The sequence below is a fragment of the Puma concolor genome, chromosome C2 (genome assembly GCF_028749965.1).
Source record: "Puma concolor isolate L17-30 chromosome C2, mPumCon1.1.hap2, whole genome shotgun sequence".
NCBI lineage: Eukaryota > Metazoa > Chordata > Mammalia > Carnivora > Felidae > Puma > Puma concolor.
The window spans coordinates 158,148,461-158,174,334 of NC_141675.1; the positions used below are offsets into that span (position 1 = coordinate 158,148,461).

The following is a 25,874-nucleotide window of genomic DNA, read 5'->3' on the forward strand; positions in this document are numbered from 1 at the left end:
CATCAGCCCAGAGCCTGACGCGGGGCTCGAACTCACGGACCGTGAGATCGTGACCTGGCTGAAGTCGGACGCTTAACCGACTGCGCCACCCAGGCGCCCCAAGAAATCAGTTTTAAAAGTCTGTTGTTTACAAAAGAGGTTCTCCAGAAGGCCCAGAAGTCTGTGGACAGGTGGTCAGCATCCTTCTTGTTCCATCCTTGTCAAGAGCTGCTGAGCCCACCGCCCGGTTCCAAGTGACACAAAGAGCTGTGGCAGGCTTGCCTTCAGCAAAGGAGAGGCTCATCTTTGCTGGGTTTGGGCGGCGTGGGGTTGGGGGGATGTGGGTTTCGAGGGGCTGTCGCCACCTGGGTGAGTCCCGTGGCACACTCGAGTGTTTGTTGACCCACGTGTGTCCCACAGGGGCCGCCACACCCAGACCGGCCTGCAGAGGCGAGCAGGGTTGTTTGAGTGGGTTTAGAACTGGATCTCGTGGAGACTTGTTGCCGTGGCTGTAAACAAGCCCTCTTTCCCAGAGTTCGTGGGACTTTGGAACAATTCTCAAGCTGTACCACAGTGGACGGAAAGAACGTTTAGAAAAGACTGACGACACCAGACAAAAATTGGAACTCGCACGTGCTGATACAAGTGCGAATGTGTCCAGCCGCTTTGGAAAACTTTTTGTCACTGTCTGCTCAAGCTGCAAGCCTGTCCGTGGACTCAGCAATCCCAGATTCCTAGGTACGTGCCAAGAAAAATGAGTCCTGCCGAAAGACAGTAGGAGCTTGTGAACTAGCAGGAGGGTCTGACCTTGGCTGACGTCCCGGCTTGGGTTCCCTGGAAACGGATGGAGCTGGTGCAGTTGTGTTCCAGACAGCCTGGCTTAGGACCGGGTCACCAGTCGCCTGGACTGGGAGATGACAGACGTCTGATGGGGAGCCCGTGTTCTCAGCCCCCCTTGATGGCGGCTCTTGTAACCGCCCCTTGCCGTACCCGTGCAGCTGTTACCAGAGACCGTGGCTCCCGTGGGCCTTGAGGCATCCCGAGAGACCCGGTGTTGATCTCTCCTCCTTGCCCTGATGCCGCAGGGATCCCTGCAGGAGAGGGGCACCTGATGCTGCCTGCCTTCTCCTCCCGTGTGGATTGGCTCCGGGGCTTGGGGGTCTCCCGAGTCTGAGAAGGCTGCTCCCCTAGAGAGGCGGGCAGCACTACCAAGAGTTTTGCCCGTAGTAGCCAAACCCCGGAAACCACCCGTAGGAAGGCGTACGGCCCAGCGGTAGGAACAGGCCTCTGACAAGCCTGGCAAGGTGGGATTGCACTGTTCCGTCCGTTCCATGTGATTCCGCTCATGGGAAGGGCAGCAATCAGGCATAAGTCACCGGTGGCGACAGAGGACGGAAAGGGGTTCCTCTTGGGGTGGGTGTTGACTGGGAAGAGGGCCTCGAGGGAACCTTCTAAGGTAACGCAAGTGGTCAGTTCTCGATTTGAGTGCTGCTTATATTTGTACAACTTCACGGAGCTCTAAACTTAGGATTTGTATCCTTCACACATCTCCCCGTATGTGTTTGTAACTTAGTTTTTTAAAGCAATGAGGAAAGTATGGCTACGATTATACTTGAAGCGAAGTTTGTTTCACGAGTGTTTCTGGAAGTCTTAGATGAGCCACTTCTGAAGTCCTGGCTGCCGGAGCCCAGCTCTGTCAGGCCCGGCGATGTGTTGAGAAGCATGCAGAGGGTCGCTGGTCCCTTTGGGGTGTTTCAGGCCCGGAGATGTGTTGAGAAGCATGCAGAGGGTCGCTGGTCCCTTTGGGGTGTTTAGTTGGGATTTGCTTGGGAGCCAAGATGGACGGACACACGTAAGTAGCAGGGCGAGAGGCCGGTGCACCTTGAAGCCCGAGATCAGGGGGTGCTGTGAGGTGCCGCGGGCCGTGCCAATTAACACGCACGTGTCCCCCAGGAGGAGCTTCCACGGAAGAGGGCGTGTTCCGGGAAGTGCCAGGAGCTGCGGTCACCTCTGCGAAGGGAGCCCGTGAGAACGCTGAGGTTACCGAGCGGACCTGCGGGAGCCAGGGGAGGGACCGGCTGGGGGGCACCCGTTCCGGTCCCGGAACAAGCGCCGGGTCTGGGTAGTAGAGCGCCTCCCCTTGGTTCTTGTGCGGCACCTGCCGGCTGGGTCGCTCTGCTGGCTCTGGCCTCCGCCGCGGCGCAAGTCGAAGCTCCAGCAGCGGCCGGTGGCGGCCACGAGTGCTGCCCTGTTTACCCCCAGAAAAGCTGCCGCTCACTGACCCTGCTGCTTTCTCTTACACGCTGCTTTCCAGAGGGCGGTGCTTGCTCCTTGCAGAAAAGCAAGATGCCATGAACATACCTATTCCACGGTCTTTCTGTGAACTAAAACCTTCATATCGCGGCGTGTGCCTCTTTAGGGTCTGCACGTGCACACGGGTGCCCTCTGGGCGCCTCACTCTCAGGTTCTTGGCCACTTTCGCTCCTCCCAACAAGTGCTCCGATCCCGGAAACCTGCCAGCCCACACCTGGCTCTTCTCAGTGTCCATTGCCCCGTGTCCCCTCCTAGTGCTCCCCCTGCTCCCTGCAGCCCTTCTCGGTGCTCCCCTGCCCGCGTGTTCTCTCTCAGAGCTCCCCCCTGCACCCCTCACTGTGGGCTCCCCTGCCGTGGTCCCCCGTAGTGCTCCTCCCTGCAGCCCCTCCCGGTGCTCCCCCCCACGGCCCTGTCAGTGCCCTCTTTAGCAGCCCCTCTCAGTGCTCCCCGCCATGGTCCCTTCAGGTGCTCCCCTCCCAAGGCTCTCCCTGTGCTCTTCCCCGCGGCAGCTGCCTGCTGTGACGACTGGGGTTTCCCTTTCCCTCTCTGGGTTCGTCCGAATCAGAAGCACTGTGCGCAGCCTTGATACGTGCCCTTTATTCTCGCGGGCGAGTAACCAGTGTGTGCCCGAGGAGAGGTGGCGTTCAGCAGAAGTTTCCACAGAATGGCTGCCTGTGGTCGCAGGGTCTTGGAAGGTGACAGTACCCAGGACATGTGGCACCTAGTTCGCAGGAGGGCCCGCCGAGCTGAGTCAGCTGACCGAGAGCCCACCCCGGTTTGACTGGGGAGGGAGGGACGTGCCCCATCAGGCTCCCGGGCTGTCTCCTGCTGACAGTTCTTCTGCGCGTCCCTGCGTGTGGTCCGTTGTCTCTGCCAGGTTTTCTCTTCAGACATCTAAATGGTTCATCTCATTTTGCAGAGACGGGGCAATTTGGCTTTTACAGGACCATGAAACGGCACCCTGGCTCCTTCTAGTTGGTTCCAGGTCCTTTTACTTGTGCTCAGGGTGTGTTGAAGGAGGCTTTTTGTCAGCGTTAGCAGCTTCCCTCGTCACCTGGTGTAGAATTACCTCTGACGTTCCCATTTTTGAATAGTTCGTATTAACATATCTCAGCAAACTGGGATACCGGATGTAAGATCCCTCATGACATTAGTGCCGTCAAGAAAACGGTCGGTCCTGTCAACTTTATGTGTTAAGATGCCATTGGTGGGAGACACATTCCTATTTCAGAGGTGCTTAAGTGTGGGAAAAAGTGCATCTCAGAATTGGTTCTGTGCAGTTGATGGTTTTTTGCGTATGTGGTAATGTAATATTTATCTTACTGGTCCTTTAATGGAGAGGCTCAAATACACACAACAGTCGAGAGGATAACGTGATGAACTTCTGGGTGACCCGTCCCCAGCCACAGCAGACGACCATTCTCTTGTTTCATCCGTGTCCCTGCCCGCTTTCCCCTGCATTATTTTTAGGCAGATCTTAGACATCATGTTTTAATTGTGGGTAGTCGTTCGCTGTGTATCTCGAGGCAGCAAGAGTTCTTTTTAACAAACATAATGACACCTGAGAAGATTACCATGTTGTATAATTCCCGAGTGTCACCTGACAGCTACTTGATGTTCGCATCTCACGTATGGAGCATGATCTTTCTGAAATGGGGCCCAGTGCTCATCTGAGGTCCTGGCCTCTGCCCTTTGTCATGTGGCCTCTTCAGACTTAGAGTGAATGCTGACAGTCACCCTTTTTGTGGGCTTCTTTTCTTAATGATCTTTCCAGAATATATTATTGAACGTTCTATCCCTGCCCGGTCTCTCCTGTCGTTGGAAATGTAAAACCAAATACCGTGTTTGGACGTAGATCACCCCTCCCCTCTCCATAAGCGAGCCGATGGGATTATTGTTCCGTCCCTTCTCTCCCCTGATAGTTTTGCAGATGGCGGCCCGTTATTTGGGCCGCGCTTGAAGGGGCGCACTAGGACGTGGGGGTTCCGGTGCCTTCCCTGGGTGCTGTCCTCACGGCCACACTTACACCCTCCAGGTCTCTGTCCCGCCTGGCGCTCTGGACTGCTGGGTGTTCCTGAGCTGTCTGGAGGTGCTGCAGAGGATAGAAGGTTGTTGTGACCGGGCACAGATAGACTCGAACATTGCCCACACTGTGGGCTTATGGAGCTATGCCACCGAGAAGGTAACCGTGCCAGATGCAGATGTGGGCGTTGTTCGTGGGCTGTGCGCCTGGGGCGGACGGGCGGAGGAAGCCGTTTGGAGAAGCGTCCACTGGGTCACTGCATGGGCCGTTCTGGTTACTTCAGGGCGTGTCTGGTAGCAGGGATGCGCCAGATGGCTCCCTGACTGCTGAAGATGTTCCACGCCAGGAATTGGGGGAGGGGGTACGAAGAAGGGTGAAGCCGGAAGTGTGTAGAAATGCAAGTGGCTTCTGCTTAAGTGACTGACGGTCACCGCGTGTGTGCAGAGGATGGCCTGCTGGCGTCAGGGTGGCTGGGCGCAGACCGGGCGGGAGGCCTGGGGAGGCTCAGGACGGTGTGGGTCGGTTAGTGGCGTAAGCTCAGAACTGCCAGCCTCGGAAATCACTCAGAATTCTTGCACACGGGTGTGAATCCGAGATGGTCCCAGTAAGATACGTTTTTATATGCAGATGAGAATTATTTGGATAGGAAGGCTAAATTTCTTCTAGGATTTAGTTGGATTTTAATTTGTGTATTCAAATTCATAAATTCTCTGCTGATCACTTCTGTAAATAACGGAAAATGGTGGGTTTATCTCAACAGCTAAAGTCCTTGGGCTATCTGTGCGGACTTGTGTCGGAAAAAGGACCTAACTCAGAGGACCTCAACAGGACAGTTGACCTTCTGGCAGGTTTGGGAGCTGAGCGACCCGAAACAGGTACTTCTGGACGTGTGTCTGTGCACTGGCACGGTGGACAGTGACGAAGACGTCGCTTGCATCTTGCCACATTTAATTCATATTCTGACGGTGTAATTGCTCCCATTTGGGAGATTGTGCTCCTTGTTAGCTGACCAGGTTAACACACAGAGTGTTTTACCATTTAATAGTGTCAAGAAATGTTAGAGATAGCGTAAGAAATTGGAAGGATTTTAAAAAACGTTTCTGAGTTTCTCATAGGCTTGAATGAGCGGATCATGACTTTTTACAGCCTGTGTGGAGTCAAAATGCACCAGTCTCCCTCTGAATTAACAGGGGACCTAGTTTCCTAACAGTATGGCCAGAGAAATCCTTTTACTCGGTAAACTACTCCTAGGTCATAAAGCCCTTTGAAAGGAGCCTTCCCGATTCTTGGAGGTGTGAACCGAGACGTAAGAGTGTGATTTAGCCAAAGCCTTGCTGAGGTCTGGCCCGCGGGCAGACCGAAAGTATCCGGCGGGCCGTGCGGTGTTCACATTCCACGGTGACCACTTGGGTGAGACCACTTCCGATCGTCGTGGAAGTGATGGAATTAAAAACTCTGGTCTCAGTCAAGAATGAAACACCACGTGAAGGGTTCCAGACTATTTCGTGACTGTATTGCTTGGACAAGCACGGAAGTAGGGATGGAGTTCTGGGGGGCACGGCTGTTTGTGGGTCCACAGGCAGCAGGTGCAGGTGAGTGCCTCTCCCCGTGGCATTTGAGGGTGACTGTAGACTCATGACGGGTCCGAGGATGTGTGTAGGAATGCAAGTGGCTTCTGTGTAAGTGACTGGCGGTCACCCCATGTGTGCAGAGGATGGCCTGCTGGGGTCAGGGTGGCCGGGCGCAGACTGGGCGGGAGGCGTCGAGAGCTCAGGACGATGCGGGTTGGTTAGTTAGGACTGCCAGGCTCAGAATCACTCAGAATTCTTTTTTTTTTTTTTTTTTTTTTTCAACGTTTATTTATTTTTGGGACAGAGAGAGACAGAGCATGAACGGGGGAGGAGCAGAGAGAGAGGGAGACACAGAATCGGAAACAGGCTCCAGGCTCTGAGCCATAAGCCCAGAGCCTGATGCGGGGCTCGAACTCATGGACCGCGAGATCGTGACCTGGCTGAAGTCGGACGCTTAACCGACTGCGCCACCCAGGCGCCCCAGAATCACTCAGAATTCTTACACACAGGTGTGGATGAATAAGGATGAAAAAGGACCGAGGGTAAATAAGAACTCTTATTTCTTTTTAAGCCAACACAGCTCAGAGTCCTTATAAGAAGCTCAAAGAAGCATTATCATCAGTAGAAGCTTTTGAAAAACACTACTTAGTAAGTATTACAAACGATACCTGTCTACCCACGGCCCAAGGCTGTCTCCAGAAGGCTCTGTTGACCTTGGGGCTGAGAATGGGATAGTGTTCGGGACCTCCTCCTTGTGGGCCTTTTCCACTTCCTGGCGGGTGCCCTAGGGAGCTACGGGTGACACCCAGGATAGTTGCTGTTCATTAAATGTGCATTGGTATCCATGGTGCCATAATTAGGCATGAAAGCATCTTTGGATGTTTATAATTTTGTTCAGAGTGATACTGCGCGTTCGATGCAATAGAAATTGTAAGAGAGGCTAATGAATGGTTTTGTGCATACCAGAAAATACAGTAGACTTGAACAAATCTATTGTGCTTCATTTTAAAAGATTTCGATTTGGAGAGACCGTAGGAAGCGCAGTGTAGGTAGGAGCTTGGTGGGCCAGCCGGACTCCTGACTTGCAGGTAACTTGGGAGCATTTGATAGAGCGTTTTTGTCCCTATTGTCCAGAAAGTGAGAAAAATACTAAAAATGTTACCCTATATGGGAAGTACTTTGAGAAGTTAAATATTCTATGCCTGCTGAGTTCCTATTTCTTTTATCATTAGGCTTCATAATTCACGTACAAGTTGATGACTTTGCATAAGTCACACATTACATAAAAACGCAGCACGACGATAGACGTAAACAGTGATGTCGTTAACAGCGAAGTCTTTCGCTTCAGTGCTGGGCAGATCCGTGGGGGGTTGCCCAGTGATCAACTACGGGCTCATGCGGATTTCCGCTTTCCCGCAGGATCTGTCGCACGCGGCCATCGAAATGCACACGAGCATCGGAAGGCTCCGGTCTGCTAAGTTTGTTGGGAAGGACCTGGCAGAGTTTTACATGTAATTGAATTTGAAATTTTCTTTGAGTTTCAGACATTTCACACACGTACTGAGAATGTCAGGTATGGGGTTAATACGAAGCGTACATAAATGTGTAGAATGAAAAATGTAGAATACGTCAACCGATCATTTATCAGGTGTTTTTTTCTGTTTCTTCTAAAAACCAAATGGAGAGATTCCTCAGCCTGTTACTCTTAATATCTGTGTTTCTTTGTGATCTCTCTGTGATCTTTGTGTTTCTTTAATTAAATTAGTGTAACGTAACTATATACGCAGGTGGTATACGTAACATCTATGGTATGTAATAACTTTACTTAATGAAAGAGTTATGAGGAAATGGTTAGAAATCTATATCCAGTGGCATAAACTGGGATACCGATTCGTAAGTATTTTGTTATATAGCATTTTCCCTAGTTACCTCAGTTGTCTTCTGGGAAGATGGACAGCCTCGAGGTCAGTGATGTCAACGTCCAGGAGAGTGGGGTGCTCGTGGCGGGTTGAGGGGCGGTGTGCCTGGTGCAGACTGGCGCCAGCTTTGGAGTCGAAAAGACTCCGCGGATTTCTCACATGGCTGATGAAATCGGCCCTTCGAGGAGCTGGCGGTGTGCTTGCTATTTGAGCCCTGGAGAGGGATGTAAATCCTAAGGGAAAAGACGGTTAAGTTTGCCTAAATGTGTGTTTGAGACGCTATCTTGAAATCTGTCATTAAGAAAGTAATTTTATTAGCCGAAACCAGAAAAGATAACTTACTTTCACTGATTAAAGTGGCCGCAGAGGGCTTCGTAAATCGTCTGAGGGACTTCCTAGTTTTCCACACGCGCTTGTAGCCGCTAGCCAGTCACACACCTGAGGACAGGGCGAGAGTGTGGCACTCCTGAGCCTCCATCTAGTAAATCTGAGGACTGAGTTTTTAGTTGTTGGAGCGAAGAGGCCGCCCCCTCGGATGCTGTGAGCCGAGCCCCCCCTGTACACCGGCTCTGGCGAGGCCGGGAGCTCCAGCGGGCTGGCGCTGGTCCGCCCAGAGGCTCGGCTCCCGGCCCCTGCTTGCCGCAGGCTCGCTGGGGGGGCCGCTGGCCTCCGTGTCCGGGGGCTGGGCGCTGGCCTGTAGACTGCCTGCTCTAGAACATGAGAATCTTTGGCTAGAGATAGTAACTGAAGAAGTATTAAAGGTTCTGACCCCTTTGAAACACGGGGACGTAGGAATGCCAACGTGCGTCGTTTGATAGCTTACAAATTTACGTGATTTGAGAATTTGAGAACCTTACTTCTTCAAGAGTAGGCTAGTCAACACTGGAAGGTCTCCCAAGGGTGCCTAGAGCGGACGAGTGCTTGTTCCGCGCTGGCCTTTGTCTAGCGAGCTCAGGAGAGCCCGGACCCTCCAGGGAAGGACCCTCCGTGTCGTCACCGAGGCTTTGGCAAGCTCTCCTCAGTTGTGCCCTGTTTTACTCTAAACATCTTGAAGGTTTAAACTGGGACTGGAAGATCCTCTTGGGCGATGTGTGTTGCTATTTAAATTCTTCCGGGTTCTCTGTAAATCTCCAAGGCCTGGCGAGGGCCGTTTGCCCGAGTTTCAGAGCCTGTCCGAGCTCCCTCTCAGTCAGGCTGTACGGACCGCTTCTGCGTGTGCCCGTCTTTAGCAGGTGCTGTGGCACCGACACGGGTGGACACGGGCGTCAGCGCTTCCTGGCCAACCAGCCGCGTCCCCGTGGATGAGTCCTTCACCTCGCCTCGCCCTTGGCCTTCCCACGCGTCCTGCTCCCGTGGGGAGCGCCAGAGAGGGACTCAGACGGCACAGCGTCGGTGCAGAGGGCGGCGGGCAGGGCGGGATTGTCATGAACCATGACGAAAGCTTCTGTGTGTTGGTTTGCAAGGAGGAAAAAGTCTCCACAGAAGGCGGAAGTGTACCTTCAGGGAGCACTGAAGAACTACCTGGCTGAGGGCTGGGCGCTGCCCATCACTCACACGAGGAAGCAACTCGCCGAGTGTCAGAAACACCTTGGACAGACCGAAAAGTATCCTTTGGGTTTAATATTCCCCGCGAAATAGGAGACTTGCTTTCTGTCCGTACGAGCAGCGGGGCCCACGGTGAGCGTTTGGCAGACACCCAACGGCGAAGAGAGGAGAAGCCCGCCTCGTGCTCACGGACCGGGCCGCCTGTAAGTTAGGGGCCTGGTCGGCACGTCTCACGTCTGTCCTGGAGCTCCTGATAACGTAGGCCCCGAGGAGACTCCGCGCCGGGCTGCACGTGGAGGCTCTGGGGACCGGGAGCCCCTGGTGCCGGTGCCGCTGGGGGAGTGGGGCCTTTTCTCAGATCCTTGACTCTCCTCCAGCTACCTTCAGACCAGTAGCCTTTTGGCCAGCGATCACCACCTGACTGAGGACGAACGGAAGCACTTCTGCCGGGAGATACTCAGCTTTGCCAGCCGACAGACGGACAGCCCAGGTCAGACCCGCTCTTTGCGGGGAGGGGCGGGGGGTGCTTTCAAGAACCTCACTTTTGAAAACCCGCTTCGCGCTGAAGCAGAGTTGGCGCACGGCGTTCTAGTAGTTTCGGGTGTGGGCGTGGCGATTCAGCGGTTCTCTGCACACTCTGTGCTCGTCACGACAAGTGTGCTCTTCATCCCCGCCCCTCCCGCCTCCCTTCTGGCGACCACCAGTGTGTTCTGTATTTAAGAGGTCTTTGTCTCTTTTCCGTTCGTTCGTTTTGTTTCCTCCTTTTTATTTTGAGAGAGCGAGAGAGAGAGCATGAGCAGGGGAGGGGCAGAGAGAGAGGGGGAGAGAGAAGCCCAGGCAGGCTCCGCACTGTCAGCACAGAGCCCGATGTGGGGCTCGAACCCACGAACCGTGAGATCGTGACCTGATCCGAGATCAAGAGTCAGACGTGTAACCGACTGAGCCACCCAGGCGCCCCTGTTCTGTTTCTTAAATTCCACATATGAGTGAAATCGTGGTATTTGTCTCATTTCTTTCTGACAGATACTCAACTTGACCAGCTGACAGCCCTGGTCAGACTCACTTTTAAAACTTCTCCTTGTAGGGGCGCCTGGGTGGCGCAGTCGGTTAAGCGTCCGACTTCAGCCAGGTCACGATCTCGCGGTCCGTGAGTTCGAGCCCCGCATCAGGCTCTGGGCTGATGGCTCAGAGCCTGGAGCCTGTTTCCGATTCTGTGTCTCCCTCTCTCTCTGCTCCTCCCCCGTTCATGCTCTGTCTCTCTCTGTCCCAAAAATGAATAAACGTTGAAAAAAAAAATTAAAAAAAAAAACAACTTCTCCTTGTGAAAACTTTCAAATACTGTAGGAAAGTAAAAAAATAACACAGTATATAACACAGGCTACCCACCTAGATTCAGCAGCTGTTAACTTTTGCCATGTGGCAAACATGTATCTGTATCTTTCTTTCTGCTGAACTTGGCAGTGACTCCAGACCACATGACACACTTCACCCTGAAACTGCTTAGCGCGGCCTTCTGAAATCAAGGGTACCCCCAGCCACCCAAAGAGCAAGGTTCTGACTTCAGCTACTAAGTGGTCTATATTCAAATCTTCCTAAATGGTGCAAAAGAAATGTTTTTATAAAGTATTTTTAGTAGAGTCCAGTCAGGGATCACAAATTGCATTTGATTGTTATATCTCACTTCTCTTTTAATTACTTTTTACTTTTTTATTTTTTGAGGGAGAGAGAAAGCGTCAGCAGGGAGAGGGACAGAGGGAGAGAGAATCTCAAGCCGGCTCCGCGCTGTCCGTGCAGAGCCCGACACGGGCTTGATCTCGCAATTGTGAGCGCGTGACCCGAGCCAAAATCGAGTTGGATGCTCAACCAACTGAGCCGTCAGATACCTCACTTCTTTTTTAATTTAGAACAGTTCTTCCTATCTCTTTTCCTTTTTTTAATATGCTGTTTTTAATATACCAGCTTTATGGAGACACAATTCACCCATTTGCAGCGTACAATTCAGTGGCTTGTAGAATATTCATAGATATGCACGGCCATCGCCATACAGTGAATTCTAGAACATTTTTGTCTCCCCCAAAAGAAGCCTCATACTTATTTCTCCCAGCCTTCCTCCTACCCCCACCCCTGGCAACCACTGATCCACTTTCTATCTCTGTAGATGCCCATTCTGAGTATTTCACGTAAATGGAGCAACCACACGTAGTCCTTTGTGACTAGCTCATGTCCCTGCGCGTCACGTTTTTAGCACTCATCCATGTCGCAGCCCGTGTCGGTGCTTCCTTCCTTTTCGTGGCTGAAAGTAGTCCTTGTATGGATGGACCGCACTCTGTTTATCCCTTTGTCCACTGTGTGACATCTGGGTTGTAAGATGCTGACCTTTTAAAGGCATCGAGCCCATTGTCTCACAGGCTCCCCACCTTGTGGAATTTGCTGAGTGTTTGCTCAAGGGAGCATCACCTAGGAAGGTAGGTCTGAAAGGCTTAGATTTAGGCCAGAGATTCGGCAGATCATTTCATAAGTGGTGCTGTGTGGTGAGGTTAAATTTATTGTAACATTTAGCTCCTCGTGTTTAGTTTTTCAAGAAGAGTGCTCATTTAAGATGGTTGCTGCCTTAGTCCACTTAGACTGCCATAGCAAAATGCCTCACGCCAGATGCTTAAACAACAGACATTGTTTCTTGCAGTTCTGGAGGCTGGACGTCCAAAGTCAGGGTGCCAGCAAGGTTGGTTTCTGATGAGGCTTGTCTTCCTGACGTGTCTTTACGTGGCAACAGGAGACAGAAGTGGGGTGGGAGGGGCAGGGTGGAGAGGGGTGGGGGGGAGGGCGAGGGAGGGGGAGAGCTCGCTCTACTGTCTCCTGATAAAGACACTAACGCTTCATGACCTCATCCAAACCTCATCATCTCCTAAAGGGCCCATGTCCACGTACCATTGTACTGGGGGCTAGGACTTCCACTTAAAAAGGGGGACCACAGTGGGACCCCTGAGGGCTTAGTCAGTTAAGCTTCTGACTCTTGAGCTCAGGTCACGATCTCACAGTTTGTGGGATTGAGCCCCATGTCAGGCTCTCACTGACAGCACGGATTCTCTCTCCCTCTCTCTCTGCTCCTTCCCCGCTCATGTGCATGCACTCTCTCTCTCTCTCTCTCTCTCTCACTCTCAAAGTAAATACACTTAAAAAAGAGGATGGGGTTGACCACAGTGCAGTCTATAGCAGTTTTTAAGTACTTGAAAGCCAGTGTTTCCAAAGATTTTGGCTTCAGGTAGGTAGATATACGGTTGTTGATTGCTGGGGTGCATTTCACTCAAATTGAGCTATCTGGATGGTTTCTCAGGAGCAACATGGCATTGGTTTGTTTGTGTTTTTTTAGATTCTTTTTTTTTTTAAATTTTTTTTTTTAACGTTTATTTTTGAGACAGGGAGAGACAGAGCATGAACAGGGGAGGGGCAGAGAGAGAGGGAGACACAGAATCCGAAGCAGGCTCCAGGCTCTGAGCTGTCAGCACAGAGCCCAACCCCGAGGCTCGAACTCGGGAACCATACAATCATGACCTGAGCCAAAGTCGGACGCTTAACCGACCGAGCCACCCAGGCGCCCCTTTTAGATTCTTTAATGTGCCCCAAATGGTCATTGGCAGAGCCATGTGCCACGTCTGCTTTATGTGACACGTATGTGAGACTGCACAGGCACGCCTCCTGCCAGCATTCCTTGACGATGTCTTTGTAGGACTGAGATAGTCTATGATTGACCACTTGTGCTTCCTTTCCTTCTCTCCTTCCTTCCTTTTAATTAAAGTTTATTTATTTATAATTTATAGTTAAAAGGGAGAAAGAGAGCACATGTATGAGAGCTGGGGAGGGGCAGAGAGAGAGGAAGAGAGAATCCTAAGCAGGATCCGTGCTGTGCTGTCAGCGTGGAGCCCGACGTGGGGCTGGAGCCCATGTTCCGGGAGATCGTGACCTGAGCCAAAATTCAGAGCCAGACACTCGGCCGACTGAGCCACCCACGCCGCCCCTCAAGTGCTTTTAGAACATTAATCTCCGCAAGTCTTTCCTTAAGTTGATTAGTGTTTAATAGACTTACCAGTCTGGCAGCCTTGTACATTTTCTGGCAAACCAGAAAGAAGGCCAGAGAGTACAGCGGGTTCTCCCGCTTAGTAACTGGGAGGCTGTGGCCTCGCTGCCCTCTGGGGGTCCAGGGCACAGGGCTCCCCACTGGCTGGTTTCATAGGCTGGCAGGCACCTGGGTTTATTTCCAGATATATGGGGGGAACGTGGGCGTCTTTACTTAAGAATTTCTTTTTGTTGAGAATTTTCTTTATGTAGGTGGGAAAGCGGTGGAGTGCTTTGAAACAATTCTAATAATTGGACTATTTATAAATACCGTTTTGAAATTCAGGGGTTAATTGACCTGTTTTTCTCTTAGGTTTGCCAAAACAGAGCTTACAGACCTTGATTTCTTCACATTTTGTGACTTCCAGGAGTTATCTGGGCATGTGTTTATGCTCCCCTTTTGACCAAATACCTCGTTTAGCTGTGTGAAGACGGCGCGGGGCCGGGGGGGTTTACGCCGTCCCCTCTGAATAGCGTCGCTTCCTGCTTCTCGTGCCCGGTAGCGACCGAGGCCCCGCCGCCTGCAGGCAAGCCAAGGTGAGACCTGGCGACTAACTCGTGGTAATGTGCGTTTACAGGTCAGAAAATAGTGCTCCCTCTGCACTGTTTTGCACAGCTGAGAGACCTCCATTTTACCCCTTCCAACGCCGTGGTCCACGTGGGGGGGGTTCTGTCCGTGGAGATCACCTTGTGCAGCCAGATGCCCATGCCCGTCCACGTGGAGCAGGTCGCCATCAACGTCCACTTCAGCATCGACAGAAACAACTACCGCAAGACCGCCGAGTGGCTGACCAAGCACAAGACGTCCAATGGGACCATTAACTTTCCGCCAGAGACCTCGCCTCTCCCCGCACCGCAGAACGACTTACCCGCGCTGGAGTTGTATGAGATGTTTGAGAGAAGTCCTTCGGACAATTCCTTGAACACAACGGGGATTATATGCAGGAATGTTCACATGCTCCTGAGAAGGCAGGAGAGCAGCACTTCCCTAGAAACGTCCTCCGGTGTGGCTCTGGAGGACGGGGCCCATGTGCTGAGATGTAGCGGTGTGACTCTGGAACCGGGGGCCAATAGGATAACGTTCAAGACGCAGGTACGTGTCGAGGTGGGGAGCTGACTTTAAAGACGGGTCGGGAAGGGTGTCGAGCTCGCCCCAGCTGTTGGAAGTGTGGCGTCTCTGTGCCCTACCCTGGGTTTTGTTTGTATCCTTAAAGAAAAATAGACTGACGTTTTAAAAAATCTTTTATACTTGAACAGATTTATGGCAGTTGATACATTTTTTTACAGATGTTTGTTTGTTTGTTTGTTTATTTATTTATTTATTTATTTATTTATTTATTTATTTATTTTGAGAGAGAGGGTGCAAGCATGCTGGCCGGGGAGGGGCAGAGAGAGAATCCCAAGCAGGCTCCACCCGCGAGCCCGGACGTGGGGCTCGATCTCATGAATCGTGACCTGAGCCGAAATCAAGAGTCTGATGCTTAACTGCCTGAGCCACCCAGGCACCTGGCAGTTGATACATTGTGAAAGAAGTTCTTAACGTGGATAATTCTGTTTGCTCTCGCTGGTATTAAAAAATACCATTTGTTGGCCTGTGCTTTCAAAGAAGGTGGCTGTCATACTAAACTCTGTTTCCTTTTGTTGGCTGCTCGGCTGTCAAATTAGCGGCTCTGACCTCTCTCAAATTAGCGGCTCTGACCTCTCTTCCAAACCTTGCCCTCAGGCAGAGAGCCCTGTAGTTCCGGGACTGACGACGTGGCCAGCGCAAAGTACCGCTCGCTGTTGGTCACGAGTTCTTAGTGTAGGCCCAGAGCAGGGCTCCGATCTCATGCCGGATGTTCCATTAAACGCCTGTCGGAAGAGAACGCCAGTTTGTTCCATTGAAAATAACGGACTAGAAGCAGAAGGGCAAAGTTACGCCTCAGTGACTTAGGAAATCCTCGATGTGGGTGGAGGGCGCTCCCGAGCGACCTCCTGTGCGGCTGGCCCTGGAAGTGCAGGGCGGAGGGGGGAGGGCGGGGCGGGGACGGGCCGCTAGGACGGCACAGCCCTCCCTCGGAGGATCCATAGATCGATAGATCGGATTGGTACAGGAGTGGGGGTGACTCGCCCGCTTGTGCCTCTAGGCCAGGGAGCCCGGAACGTACACGCTGCGGCAGCTGTGCGCCTCGGTGGGCCCGGTGCGCTTCGTCCTCCCTCACCTGTACCCCCCGGTGCAGTACGACGTGTACTCGCAGGAGCCGCAACTGCGCGTCGAGCCGCTGGCCGGTGAGTGGGCGCCGGGCTGGGCGGGGCCCTTCCCGAGGGGTCCCCCGGTCCCTCTCCGCAGCCACTGCCCTTTTGTTAAGTCCTCAGAGTAGGAGGAACTGGCGCAAAGACCACGTGGCGCTTAATTGAAAGCACAGAGGAGTGAATTTCTCAGCTGTTTAGGCCGAAGACGACGTATTTACTTGGCTTATTTCTTCCATTTGGGAAGAAGAGTCAAGGAAAGCATTTTTTCTATTTACTCTCTCCATACTCCCTACTTTTCTTTTTTTTAAAAAAAAGCCCCCCATGGCCTCCAGGGAAGGCCCTCGGGTGCTGAGCCGTCTCAGCCGGTTCCAGGGCGCCACCGGAGGGCCTCTGCTGACACGAACCTAGCGCCGTGGCCCCGAGGGCCCAAGTGCTCCGAGCGCCATGGTCGCGGTGCTCATACCTTGCTCCCGGCCATGGCCCTCACTCCCGTTCTTGCCTGCGCCTTCCCACCCCTCTCACCTGTTTCTTCCTCCTCCCCCTTCCTCGCCTCTTGCCTTCTTCCTTCTGCCCGTCCTGGGGTGGGATTCACAGAGACCGCGGCCCACCTCCGCCCTCCATTTCCTTCCGGGAGAAAGCAGTGGCTGCACCTTCTGCCCAAAGGTCCAGACCTAACCCGAAGAAGCCAGAAGCGGTTCTGAATAGCAGCAGTACATTCGATTCCACGTCCGGTCTTTAGTGTCCTTACCGGATTCTCTCTCGCTGCCTTTTTGGCAGATCAGTTTTGAGACCCTCACAGACGTGGTTGCCACTGTGATCCCCAGGTCTCTCCTCGGTACTGACGGGTCTCAGGTTCTCTTGTTCCCAGCGAGGGCCCCCTCAACTGTGCACCCCACATCACCGAGATGAAGAGTGAGGGTGGAGGGGTGGGCCGTGGGGGGATCATGGAGCACCTAAAGGGAACACATCTGGTTTAGTAGGAGAAACGGAGCATCCTTTTAACCTCACGGTGGGCCTTCCGTCCACTGATTGTGATACTGATCGCTGTCTTTTTCCCTTTAGATAGCCTTCTGGCTGGTATCCCTCAGAAGGTAAAGTTCACTGTCACCACTGGCCATTATACAGTAAAAAACGGGGACAGCCTGCAGCTCAGCAACGCGGAAGCCATGCTCATCCTGTGTCACGCAGAGAACAGAGCAGTGATCTACTCCAACACGAGAGGTGAGGTGGCAGTCACCTGGTGAAGGCGGACCCTACCGTGTGAGGCTGTAAGGCGCCTGTCGTCCAGGCCGCGCTCAGGCGGTGTCTGAGGACCACTTCTCCCTGCAGCTCTCTCATGGCAATGGCCTGCCTGTAGGTGGGCTAGGACCCTGTCGCTGGATGGGACATTATATTTGGGGGGGGGGGGATGGACTGAGAGCCGTGCATATGTTTGGTGGCCAGGCGGTGCTGAGCTTGCTAAGGACTTGTAATGCAGTATCCTGGCTGGGGTCCCTGCTCCAAGATGATGCCCTGTCAGCCTCCAGTCTCCTCCCACCTCCCCACCCCCACCCCCATCACCAAAAAGCAAAAGCAAATCAGCCTTTTTAGGCACTGGGCAGAAGCCCTAAAAAAGTCCCGTGTCCCCCGGTCCCCAGGCAGGAGGTGTGGAGAGAGGACACTGGTCCCCTTCTGGGCAGGCGTGGGTCTGGTGGTGGGACGGAGCGGGAGCACGTGATGCAGGGAAACACACAGTAGGCCACGGGTGGGCCCTGTGGGAAGTGTCCCTTTTCTGCTTTCAGACTTAGCACAGCGACCGTTCTCTGGCCCACGGCCAGCCAGCTTCCAGACAGTATTACTGTCTTAGAGGGTTTGTTCCCGATTTTCCTGCCTCTGCCCTCCCACCGTAATCCTTTCTAGTACACTCTTCTGCACACGTAGCAGCAGCAGGAGTTGGGCTGGACCTTCACTGCTGAGCCTGTCGCCTACTAGTAGAGAAAGGAACAGCGGAGGGAATGTGTTAGAAGTGACTCTTTCTGTCTTTCCTAGAAAAGGCTTCTGATGCATTGCTCCGGGTTCAGTCGTCTGACAAGGTCACAAGCATCAGTCTGCCCGCTGCTCCTGCGTACCACATGATTGAATTTGAACTGGAAGTTCTCTCTTTACCTTCAGCTCCAGTAACTGGAGGAGAGAGCAGCGTGCTGGGGATGACAGAGTCCCACAGGAAGCATAAGGACACACAGAAAGCCGGCCAGTGCATGGCTACCACAGACCACAAAGTAAGGAGGGGCTGGAATCGCTCAGCTCGGGAAGGCAGCCTCTGCCTGCCGCACTCGCGCGAAAGAGGGGGCTTCTGTTGAAGTGGCAGATTGCCCTTTCCTGATGTCACAGCCTCTCGTTGGATTTAGCATGTGTAGCTTCGAATCACCCTTTCTTAGATAAGGGGTACGTCGTGCAAGGACAGAGACAAACAGGCTCTGAGTTTCCTACACCAACTCAAGAGGGAAGGACGGTGTATCGTAAGAGAGAATGTTTGCTTAGGGGAGGGAAGTTTGGGTCTGTAGTCCATTTGTCTTGATGAAGAGGCTAGGCTGAGTTCTGTGTCTTGGTGTGCTTCCATTTCTGTCCACTGAAACGCCCCATCAGACTTAGCCAGGAGGAAGCGCCATCATTTTACGCTTTGATGTTGATGTCGATCGACCGTTATCTGAGAGATCCATGGCTTAGGTCCACATCCACGGTCCTTCAGCTCAAGGACTGCGTAGCTGCCGTTGTGCTCATTCGGGCATGTCCATGTCTTGCAACACAGATGTCACTTCTGAGGGTTTTTAATGGCCCCACAGGACTGTACGTATTTGCACACCTTAAAAAGCTGCTGCCGGTGGGCCTGGCTTCCAGTCACCCTGAATCTGCGTGCTGAGACCCTCCGCTCTGGGACAATGACAAGTCTTGGCACACCCTCCACTGCGGGAGGTATCAAAGACACAACAGGTGCTGGGACAGCACGAAGGTTTGAGTGACAACCGAAAGCTGGGACGGGCCTGAATGACGAGGTTCATCCCCTACACGAGGCCGCTCCTTCCAGACTGGGAGAGGCGGGTGTTCCCAGTTGGTACAGGGACCAACTCGGAGAGTCCAGCGAAACGGACAAACAGGAATATGCTCCCAGGAAAGAACAAGATAAAACCTCAGGAAAAAGCATCTCAGGGAAACGGAGACAGTTTACCGATAAGGAGTTCAAAGCGATGGTCACGAAGACGCTCACCAAACAGGACAAAAACCGATGGACACCAAACCTCAACAAAGAGATGGGAAATACAAGAACGTACCAAAGAGAAATCGCAGAGTGAACAACAGAACGGCTGAACTGAAATACAGACCAGATGAAGCAGAAGAAAGGATCAGCCACTCGAGGTCAGTGGAACTCAGTCAATGAGAGCAGCAAAAAGAATGACAAAAAGTGAAGACAGTTAGCAGCTCATAAGACATCAAGGAGACTAATACTTGCATCATGGGGCTTCCAGAGGAGGAGAGAGAAAGGGTCAGAAATCTCCTTGAAGAAGTAATGGCTGAAAACTTCCCTAATCTGGGGAAGGAAACAGGCATCTAGATCCAAGAAGCCCAGAGAGTTTCAAGGAAGAAGAACCCAGAGAGACCCACACCAAGACACCTTATAATTACCTACCAAAAAGTAAAAGCCAGGAGAGAACCTTAAAAGCAGCAAGATGAAAACCACTTGTTATGTACATGTACGTGATGCTAAGTCTATCGGCAGACTTTTCGGCAGAAACTTTTCAGGCCAGAGGCAGAGGCACGATACATTCAAAGCACTGAAAGGAAAATCTCCAACCAAGAATACTCTCCCCGGCAAAGTTACGACTCAGAAGCGAAGGAGAGGCAAAGGGCTCTCCAGAGAAACAAAAGCTAAAGGGGTTCATCACCACTAACCCGGCCTTGTTACAGGGAATTCTTTAAGCTGAAAAGAAAGGGTGTTCACGAGAACACATGTGCGAGAATAAATCTCACTGGAAAGGTAAGTATATAGTAAAAGTACTGGGTTAATCAGTTATAAAGCTAATGTGAAGGTTAAAAGACCTAAGTAGTAAAAATAACTACCATTATAATAACTCATTAAGGAACACACAGATAGAAAGATATAAAGCATGACTCAAAAATATCAAATGTGGGGGCGAGGAAGAGTAAAAGTGTTGAGCTTTAGAATGGGATCAAACTTCAGTATTAACTGAAAATAGATTGTTACAGATACAAGTTGTCACATGTAAGCCACATGGTAGCCACAAAGCAAAAACCTGTAGCAAATGCACAAAAAGTAAAGAAAAGGAACATAAGCATACCACCAAAGTCATCAAACCACAAAGAGAAAAGAAGAAAGGAACAGAGAGAAACTACAGAAACAGAAAACAACAAAAATGGCAACAGGCACGTGCCTGTCAGTAATTACTTTAAACGAACTCACTCTGTGTCCAGTCAAAAGACACAGAGCGGCTGAATGGGTGAAAAACGCAAGACCTGTGGATATTCTGCTTACAAGAGGCTCACTTCAGATACAGGGACACACACAGACAACAGTGAAACCAAATAAAGAAATCAAAAATCTAGAACAGCTAGACTTCTATCAGACAAAATAGACCTTAAAACAAAGACTATAATAAGAGACAAGGGGGAGAGTGTTACTTAGTGGGGTCAATCCAACAAGAAGATAGAACACTTGTAAATGTTTGTGTGCACAACACGGTTACAGCTAAGTATGTAAAGCAAATGTTAACAGACCTACAGGGAGAAATGGACAGCAATACAATGATAGTAGGGGATTTTAATGCCCCATTTATATCAATGGATAGATGATCCAGACAAAATCAGTAAGGAGACATTGGCCTTAAGTGACACATTAGACCAGATGGACTTAACAGATGTTTACGGAACATTCTGTCCACAGGCAGCAGAATACACATTCTTCTCAAGTGCACATGGAACATTCTCCAGGATAGATTGTATATTAGGCCACAAAACAAGACTTAACAAATTTAAGAGTATTGAAATCACGTCATGCATCTTTTCTGACCCCAACAGTATGAAACTAGAAATTAATTACATGAAGAAAACTGGAATATTCACAGATATGCGGGGATTAAACAACAGGTTACTGAACAACCCCTAGGTCAAACAAGAACTCAAAAGAGAAATCAAAACATGCTTTGCGACAAATGAAAATGGAGATGGGACATACCCAAATTGGCCAGATGTGGCAAAGGCAGGTCTAACAGGGACGTTTGTAGGGATAAATGCCCACCTCAAGAAACCGGAAGTCTCAAGTAACCTAACTTTACTAACCTGAAGGAACTAGAAAAAGAGGAACAAAGCCCAGACTTAGTAGAAGGAAAGAAATAACAAACGTTAGAGCAGAAAGAAATGAAGCAGACTAAAAAGGCAATAGGAATGATCAATGAAACTGGGAGCTGGTTCTTTGAAACGATACAATCGACAAACTTTTAGCTAGACTCACCAAGATAAAAAGAGAGAGGATTCACATCAGAAATCGAGGAGATGTTACAGCTGACACCACGGAAATACAAAGGATCACAAGAGACTGTTACGGACAATCGTATGCCGACAAATCGGGCAACCTAGAAGAAAGGGATAGATTCCTAGGAACATACCACCTACCAAGAGTGAACCATGATGAAACAAAATCTGAACAGAATGATTACTAGTAAGGAGACTGAATCAATAATCAGAACCTCCCAACAAATGAAAGTCCAGCCAGAAGGTTTCACTGGTGAAGTCTACAGAATGTTCAAAGAAGATGTATTAATTCTTAGTACATTCTTACTACAGTTCTTAAACTCTTCGAGAAAACAGAAGAGGGGGGATCTCTTCCAAACTCATTCTACGAGGCCAGCACTGACCTGGTACCAAAACCGGAAAAGGACACCACAAGAAACAAAAATTACAGGCCAGTGTCTCTGATGCGCCTATGTGCAAAAGCCCTCAACAGAATATTAGCAAGCCGTATTTAGCAATACACTAAAAGGATCATACACATGATCAAAAGGGCTTTATTTCAGGGATGCAAGCATGGTTCACCAGCCACAAATCCGTCCGTGTGATACACCATGGTAACAGTAGCGAAGTGAAGGCTGAAAAGAGACACAGGAAAGGCATTTGGCAAAATTCGACATCCATTTATGGTAGAAACTCTCAACAAAGTGGAGATAGAGGGAACATACCACAACGTAATAAAGTCCACGTATGACAAGCCCACGCTAATAATGTGCTGGACGCTGAAAGCCTTTCTTTTAAGATCAGGAGTGAGACAAGGATGCCTGCTCTTGTCACTTTTATTCCACGTGGTACTGGAAGTCTTTGCCAGAGCAGTTAGGCAAGAAAAAAGAAATAAAAGGCATCCAAATCGGAGGGAAAGAAGTAAAATGTCACTATTTGCAGATGGCATATTGCGTGTGTGTGTGTGTGTGTGTGTGTGTGTGTGTATACATATATATAAAGCTCTAAAGGCTTCATCAAAAAACTTAAATTCAGTAAAGGTGCAGGATACCAAATGAGTATGCAGACATCTGTTGTGGTTCTCTATACTAATGATGAGCTATTGGAAAGAGAAATAAAGAAAACAGTTCTATTTACAGTTGCATCTAAAAGAATAAAATACCTAGGAATGAATTTAACCAGGGAGGTGACAAGCCCACATACTGAAAACTACAAAACAGATGAACATAAGAGAATCTAAAAACATAAAAATAATATAAAAATAGGGAGGGGTACAAAACATAAGAGAGTCTAAAATACAGAGAGCAAAATGAGGGGGGCTGGAGGGGTTGTGGGGGGGGGATGGGCCAAATAGGCAAGGGGCACTAAGGAGGACACTTGTTGGGGTGAGCACTGGGTGTTGTGCGTAGGGGACCAATCACTGGATTCTACTCCTGAAATCGTTACTGCACTATATGCTGACTAACTTGGATGTAAATTAAAAAAATCAATCAAATAAGTGAAATTTTAAAAAAAAAGAAAGAAAACTACAAAACTTTGATGAAAGAAATTGAAGAAGATACAAATACATGGAAAGATAACCTGTGCTCTTGGATTGGAAGATTTAATACTGTTAAAATGCCCATAACTACCCAAAGCAATATACAGATTGAGTGTAATCCCTACCGAAACTCTGATGGCATTTTTTGTAGAAATAGAACAGAGAATCGTAAAATGTATGAAACCACAAAAAACCCCAAATACCCACCACTTTCTTGAGAAAGAATAAAGCTGTGGGCACCATGCTCCCTGACTTCAAACTATATTACAAAGCTATAGTAATCAAAACATTATGGTGTTGGCATAAAAGCACATACACAGATCAGTGGAACAGAATATAGAGTGCAGAAATAAATGCACGCGTATGTGATCAGTTTATTTATGACAGAGGAGCCAGGAATGTGTAATGGAGAAAAGACAGTGTCTTCAGATAAATGGTGCTGGAAAAACTGGGCAGCTACATGCAAAAGAATGAAGCCGGACCCGTGTCTTACGCACAAAAAAAAAACCTCAAAATGGATTAAAAGCTAGAATGTAAGACCTAAAGCCATAAAATCCTAGGAGAAAATAGGTGGTGAGCTCCTTGACATTGGTCTTGGCAGTGATTTTACGGATCTGACACCAAAAGCAAAAATTAACAAGTGGGACCACATCAAATAAAAAAGCTTTTACACAGCAAAGGAAACCATCCACAGAGTCAAAAGACAACCTACTGAACGGGAGAAAATATTTTCAAATCGTATCTATCTGATAAGGTGGTAATACCCAAAATATATCAAGGACTCCTACAACTCTAGCAAAAGCCCCCACAACCTGATAAAAATGGGCAGAAGATCTGAATAGACATTTTTCCAGAGAAGACACACAGATGCTCAACATTACTAGTCAGGCTGATGGGATGTGCAGAGACGGAGCCCTCATGTGCTGTTGGTGGGGATGCCGACTGGGGCGGCGCTCTGGAGAACAGTATGAACGTGCCTCAAAACATTAAGAATAGGGGCGCCTGGGGGGCTCAGTCGGTTGAGTGTCCGATTTAGCTCAGGCCGTGATCTCATGGTTTGTGGGTTCGAGCCCCGCATCGGGGTCTGTGCTGACAGCGCGGAACCTGGAACCTGCTTCGGATTCTGTGTCCCTCTCTCTCTGCTCGTCCCCTGCTCACCCCCTGTCTCTCTCTTTCTCTCTCTCTTTCTCTCAAAAATAAACATTAAAAATAGAACTACCCTACAATCTAGCAATTCTACTTCTGGGCATTTATCCAAAGAGAATGAAAACAGTTACTTGAAAAGGTATCTGCACCCCCGTGTTCACCGCAGCTTTATTTGCAACAGCCCTAAGTGTCCAGCGATGGATGAATGAATGGATAGAGAAAACATTGTGTAGATGCACCGTGGAATATTACTCACCATAAAAAAGAAGGAAATCTTGCCATTTGCAGTCTTCCCATGGACCTTGAGGACGTTACGCTCACTGAAATAAGAGAAAGACAAATACCATACGATCTCTCTTCTATATGGAATCTAAAAACAACTAAAACTAAGCTCATAGATAGAGCAGACCGGTGGATGCCAGAGGCAGGGGTGAGAGATGAGACAGGAGAAATGGGTGAGCTGGGTTTTTTTGTTTTTTGTGTGTTTTTTTTAGTTGAAATAAGTCGAATAATTAAAAAAAAAAAACATGCGTCAGGCTAACACACACAGTCATCGCAGAGAGATGAGGCTTAGAACACAAGACTGGTCAGCACCTCAGGGATAATGTTTTAATTTTCATTCCTTGACATTTTCTTCCCTTATCTGGTAACAGAGTTCAGGAGGTGAAGTTGATACTTACTTCAACGTGAGCGTGAAACCAGGGCTGGATGAACATGCATCTGTGCTCTGTGTCATTTGTTCCAGGGGGAAGTAAACGGAAGCTTGAAGCAAGGCTCATGCCCTTAGCGGAGTTACCAGCTGGGTCCACACCGCGCCCCCAAAGTGCTTGCTTCTCTGTTACGTAGTCGTTGTCGTGTGGATTATTTGGCTAATTCATTTTGTAACAGTGATTGATCATGTCGACTTGACAGAGCACTTTGTTATAACCTCCCGCACGTTAAAAACCGCCTTTGGCGTCGCGGCCATGTTGGTGTGGGAAGAGCGAGGTGGCGCTGGTGTTCCTTGCCACGGCATCAGCTCTGGAGCTTTGGAGACCGTTCTGGTGACTCCCGCACATTTGGCCGCTTCCGTGTTTATTTTTCTCGTCTGTGTACGTAGTTTTATGTTTCCCCTTTGTTCATGCATGTGATTAATGGAGGTTTGCTTTCTAAGCAAGAAATGGCGAGGCCATCGAATGTCTAAGAGATTGGCAGCCACCGCTGATTTGGATGGATGGTGTGGCGGTGGCTGTGGTCGTCGAGTGGTCTGAACGCGTGTCCCTCCGTCTCTCCTCAGGTGTCCATTGACTGCCCGTGGTCCATCTACTCCACTGTCATCGCCCTGACCTTCAGCGTGCCCTTCAGGACCACACACTCTCTTCTGTCCGCCGGGACACGGTAAAGGTGGCCCCCAGGCCTTGCTCCTGCCCCACGCCCTCCTCCACGGAGCCCCTGGCTGCGCAGAGCTCGGCCTCAGGGACACTGAGCATGTTTTCTTACGTAACCGTGACGCCGCTTTCCACGTGTTGAGATTCACAGGGATTTCCTGCTGCTCTGTAACAGCCGGTCCGGATTCACATTTCCCCAGGTGTCTCAGAAATGCCTTTGTGCGGTTAGGATGTGGGCAGTGGGATCCAAACCAAGGCCCCATTTGATTATTAGAGACTTTCTTCTCTCCTGTTTCTCAAGCCAGCGACCCATTGACAAACTTGGGTCATTTCTCCTCTAGAAGGTCCACCATTCTGAACTTGACTGGTCAGGATCTTGTGGGTTTGTGTAACTGTTTCCAAAGGCAACTGTTAGTTCCGTCTGAGCCAGGATTTCAGCCCCAGCACTACTGACGCTCGGGTCCGGTAGCCCCTTGTTTGGGGGGGCCGCGGGGCTTCTGCACACCCCCGCCACTCCCGTTTTATGCCCGTGGCCCTCCCCATCCTCCCCACCCCCACTGTGGCCACCAGAAGTGTCTTGAGGTGTAGCACCACGTCCCCTGCAGGGGCAAAACCGCCTCCAGG

At 50.3% G+C, this 25,874-nt stretch overlaps 1 protein-coding gene across 4 annotated transcripts in view; it reads left to right on the plus strand.

The window, feature by feature from the left end:
- TRAPPC10 (trafficking protein particle complex subunit 10) overlaps nt 1-25,874 on the plus strand; it is an 87,756-nt gene that overhangs the window by 51,555 nt on the left and 10,327 nt on the right. For 3 of the 4 annotated variants that reach the window (XM_086676097.1, XM_086676100.1, XM_086676099.1), the window contains 11 exons: nt 4,328-4,474; nt 5,076-5,190; nt 6,458-6,534; nt 7,306-7,397; nt 9,269-9,409; nt 9,728-9,840; nt 14,042-14,556; nt 15,590-15,731; nt 16,758-16,916; nt 17,724-17,953; nt 25,160-25,260. In XM_086676097.1, the coding sequence (XP_086532223.1) occupies nt 4,328-4,474; nt 5,076-5,190; nt 6,458-6,534; nt 7,306-7,397; nt 9,269-9,409; nt 9,728-9,840; nt 14,042-14,556; nt 15,590-15,731; nt 16,758-16,916; nt 17,724-17,953; nt 25,160-25,260 (1,832 nt within the window). The remainder of the gene's footprint in view (nt 1-4,327; nt 4,475-5,075; nt 5,191-6,457; nt 6,535-7,305; nt 7,398-9,268; nt 9,410-9,727; nt 9,841-14,041; nt 14,557-15,589; nt 15,732-16,757; nt 16,917-17,723; nt 17,954-25,159; nt 25,261-25,874) is intronic. The other variant, XM_086676098.1, reaches the window with a different exon arrangement.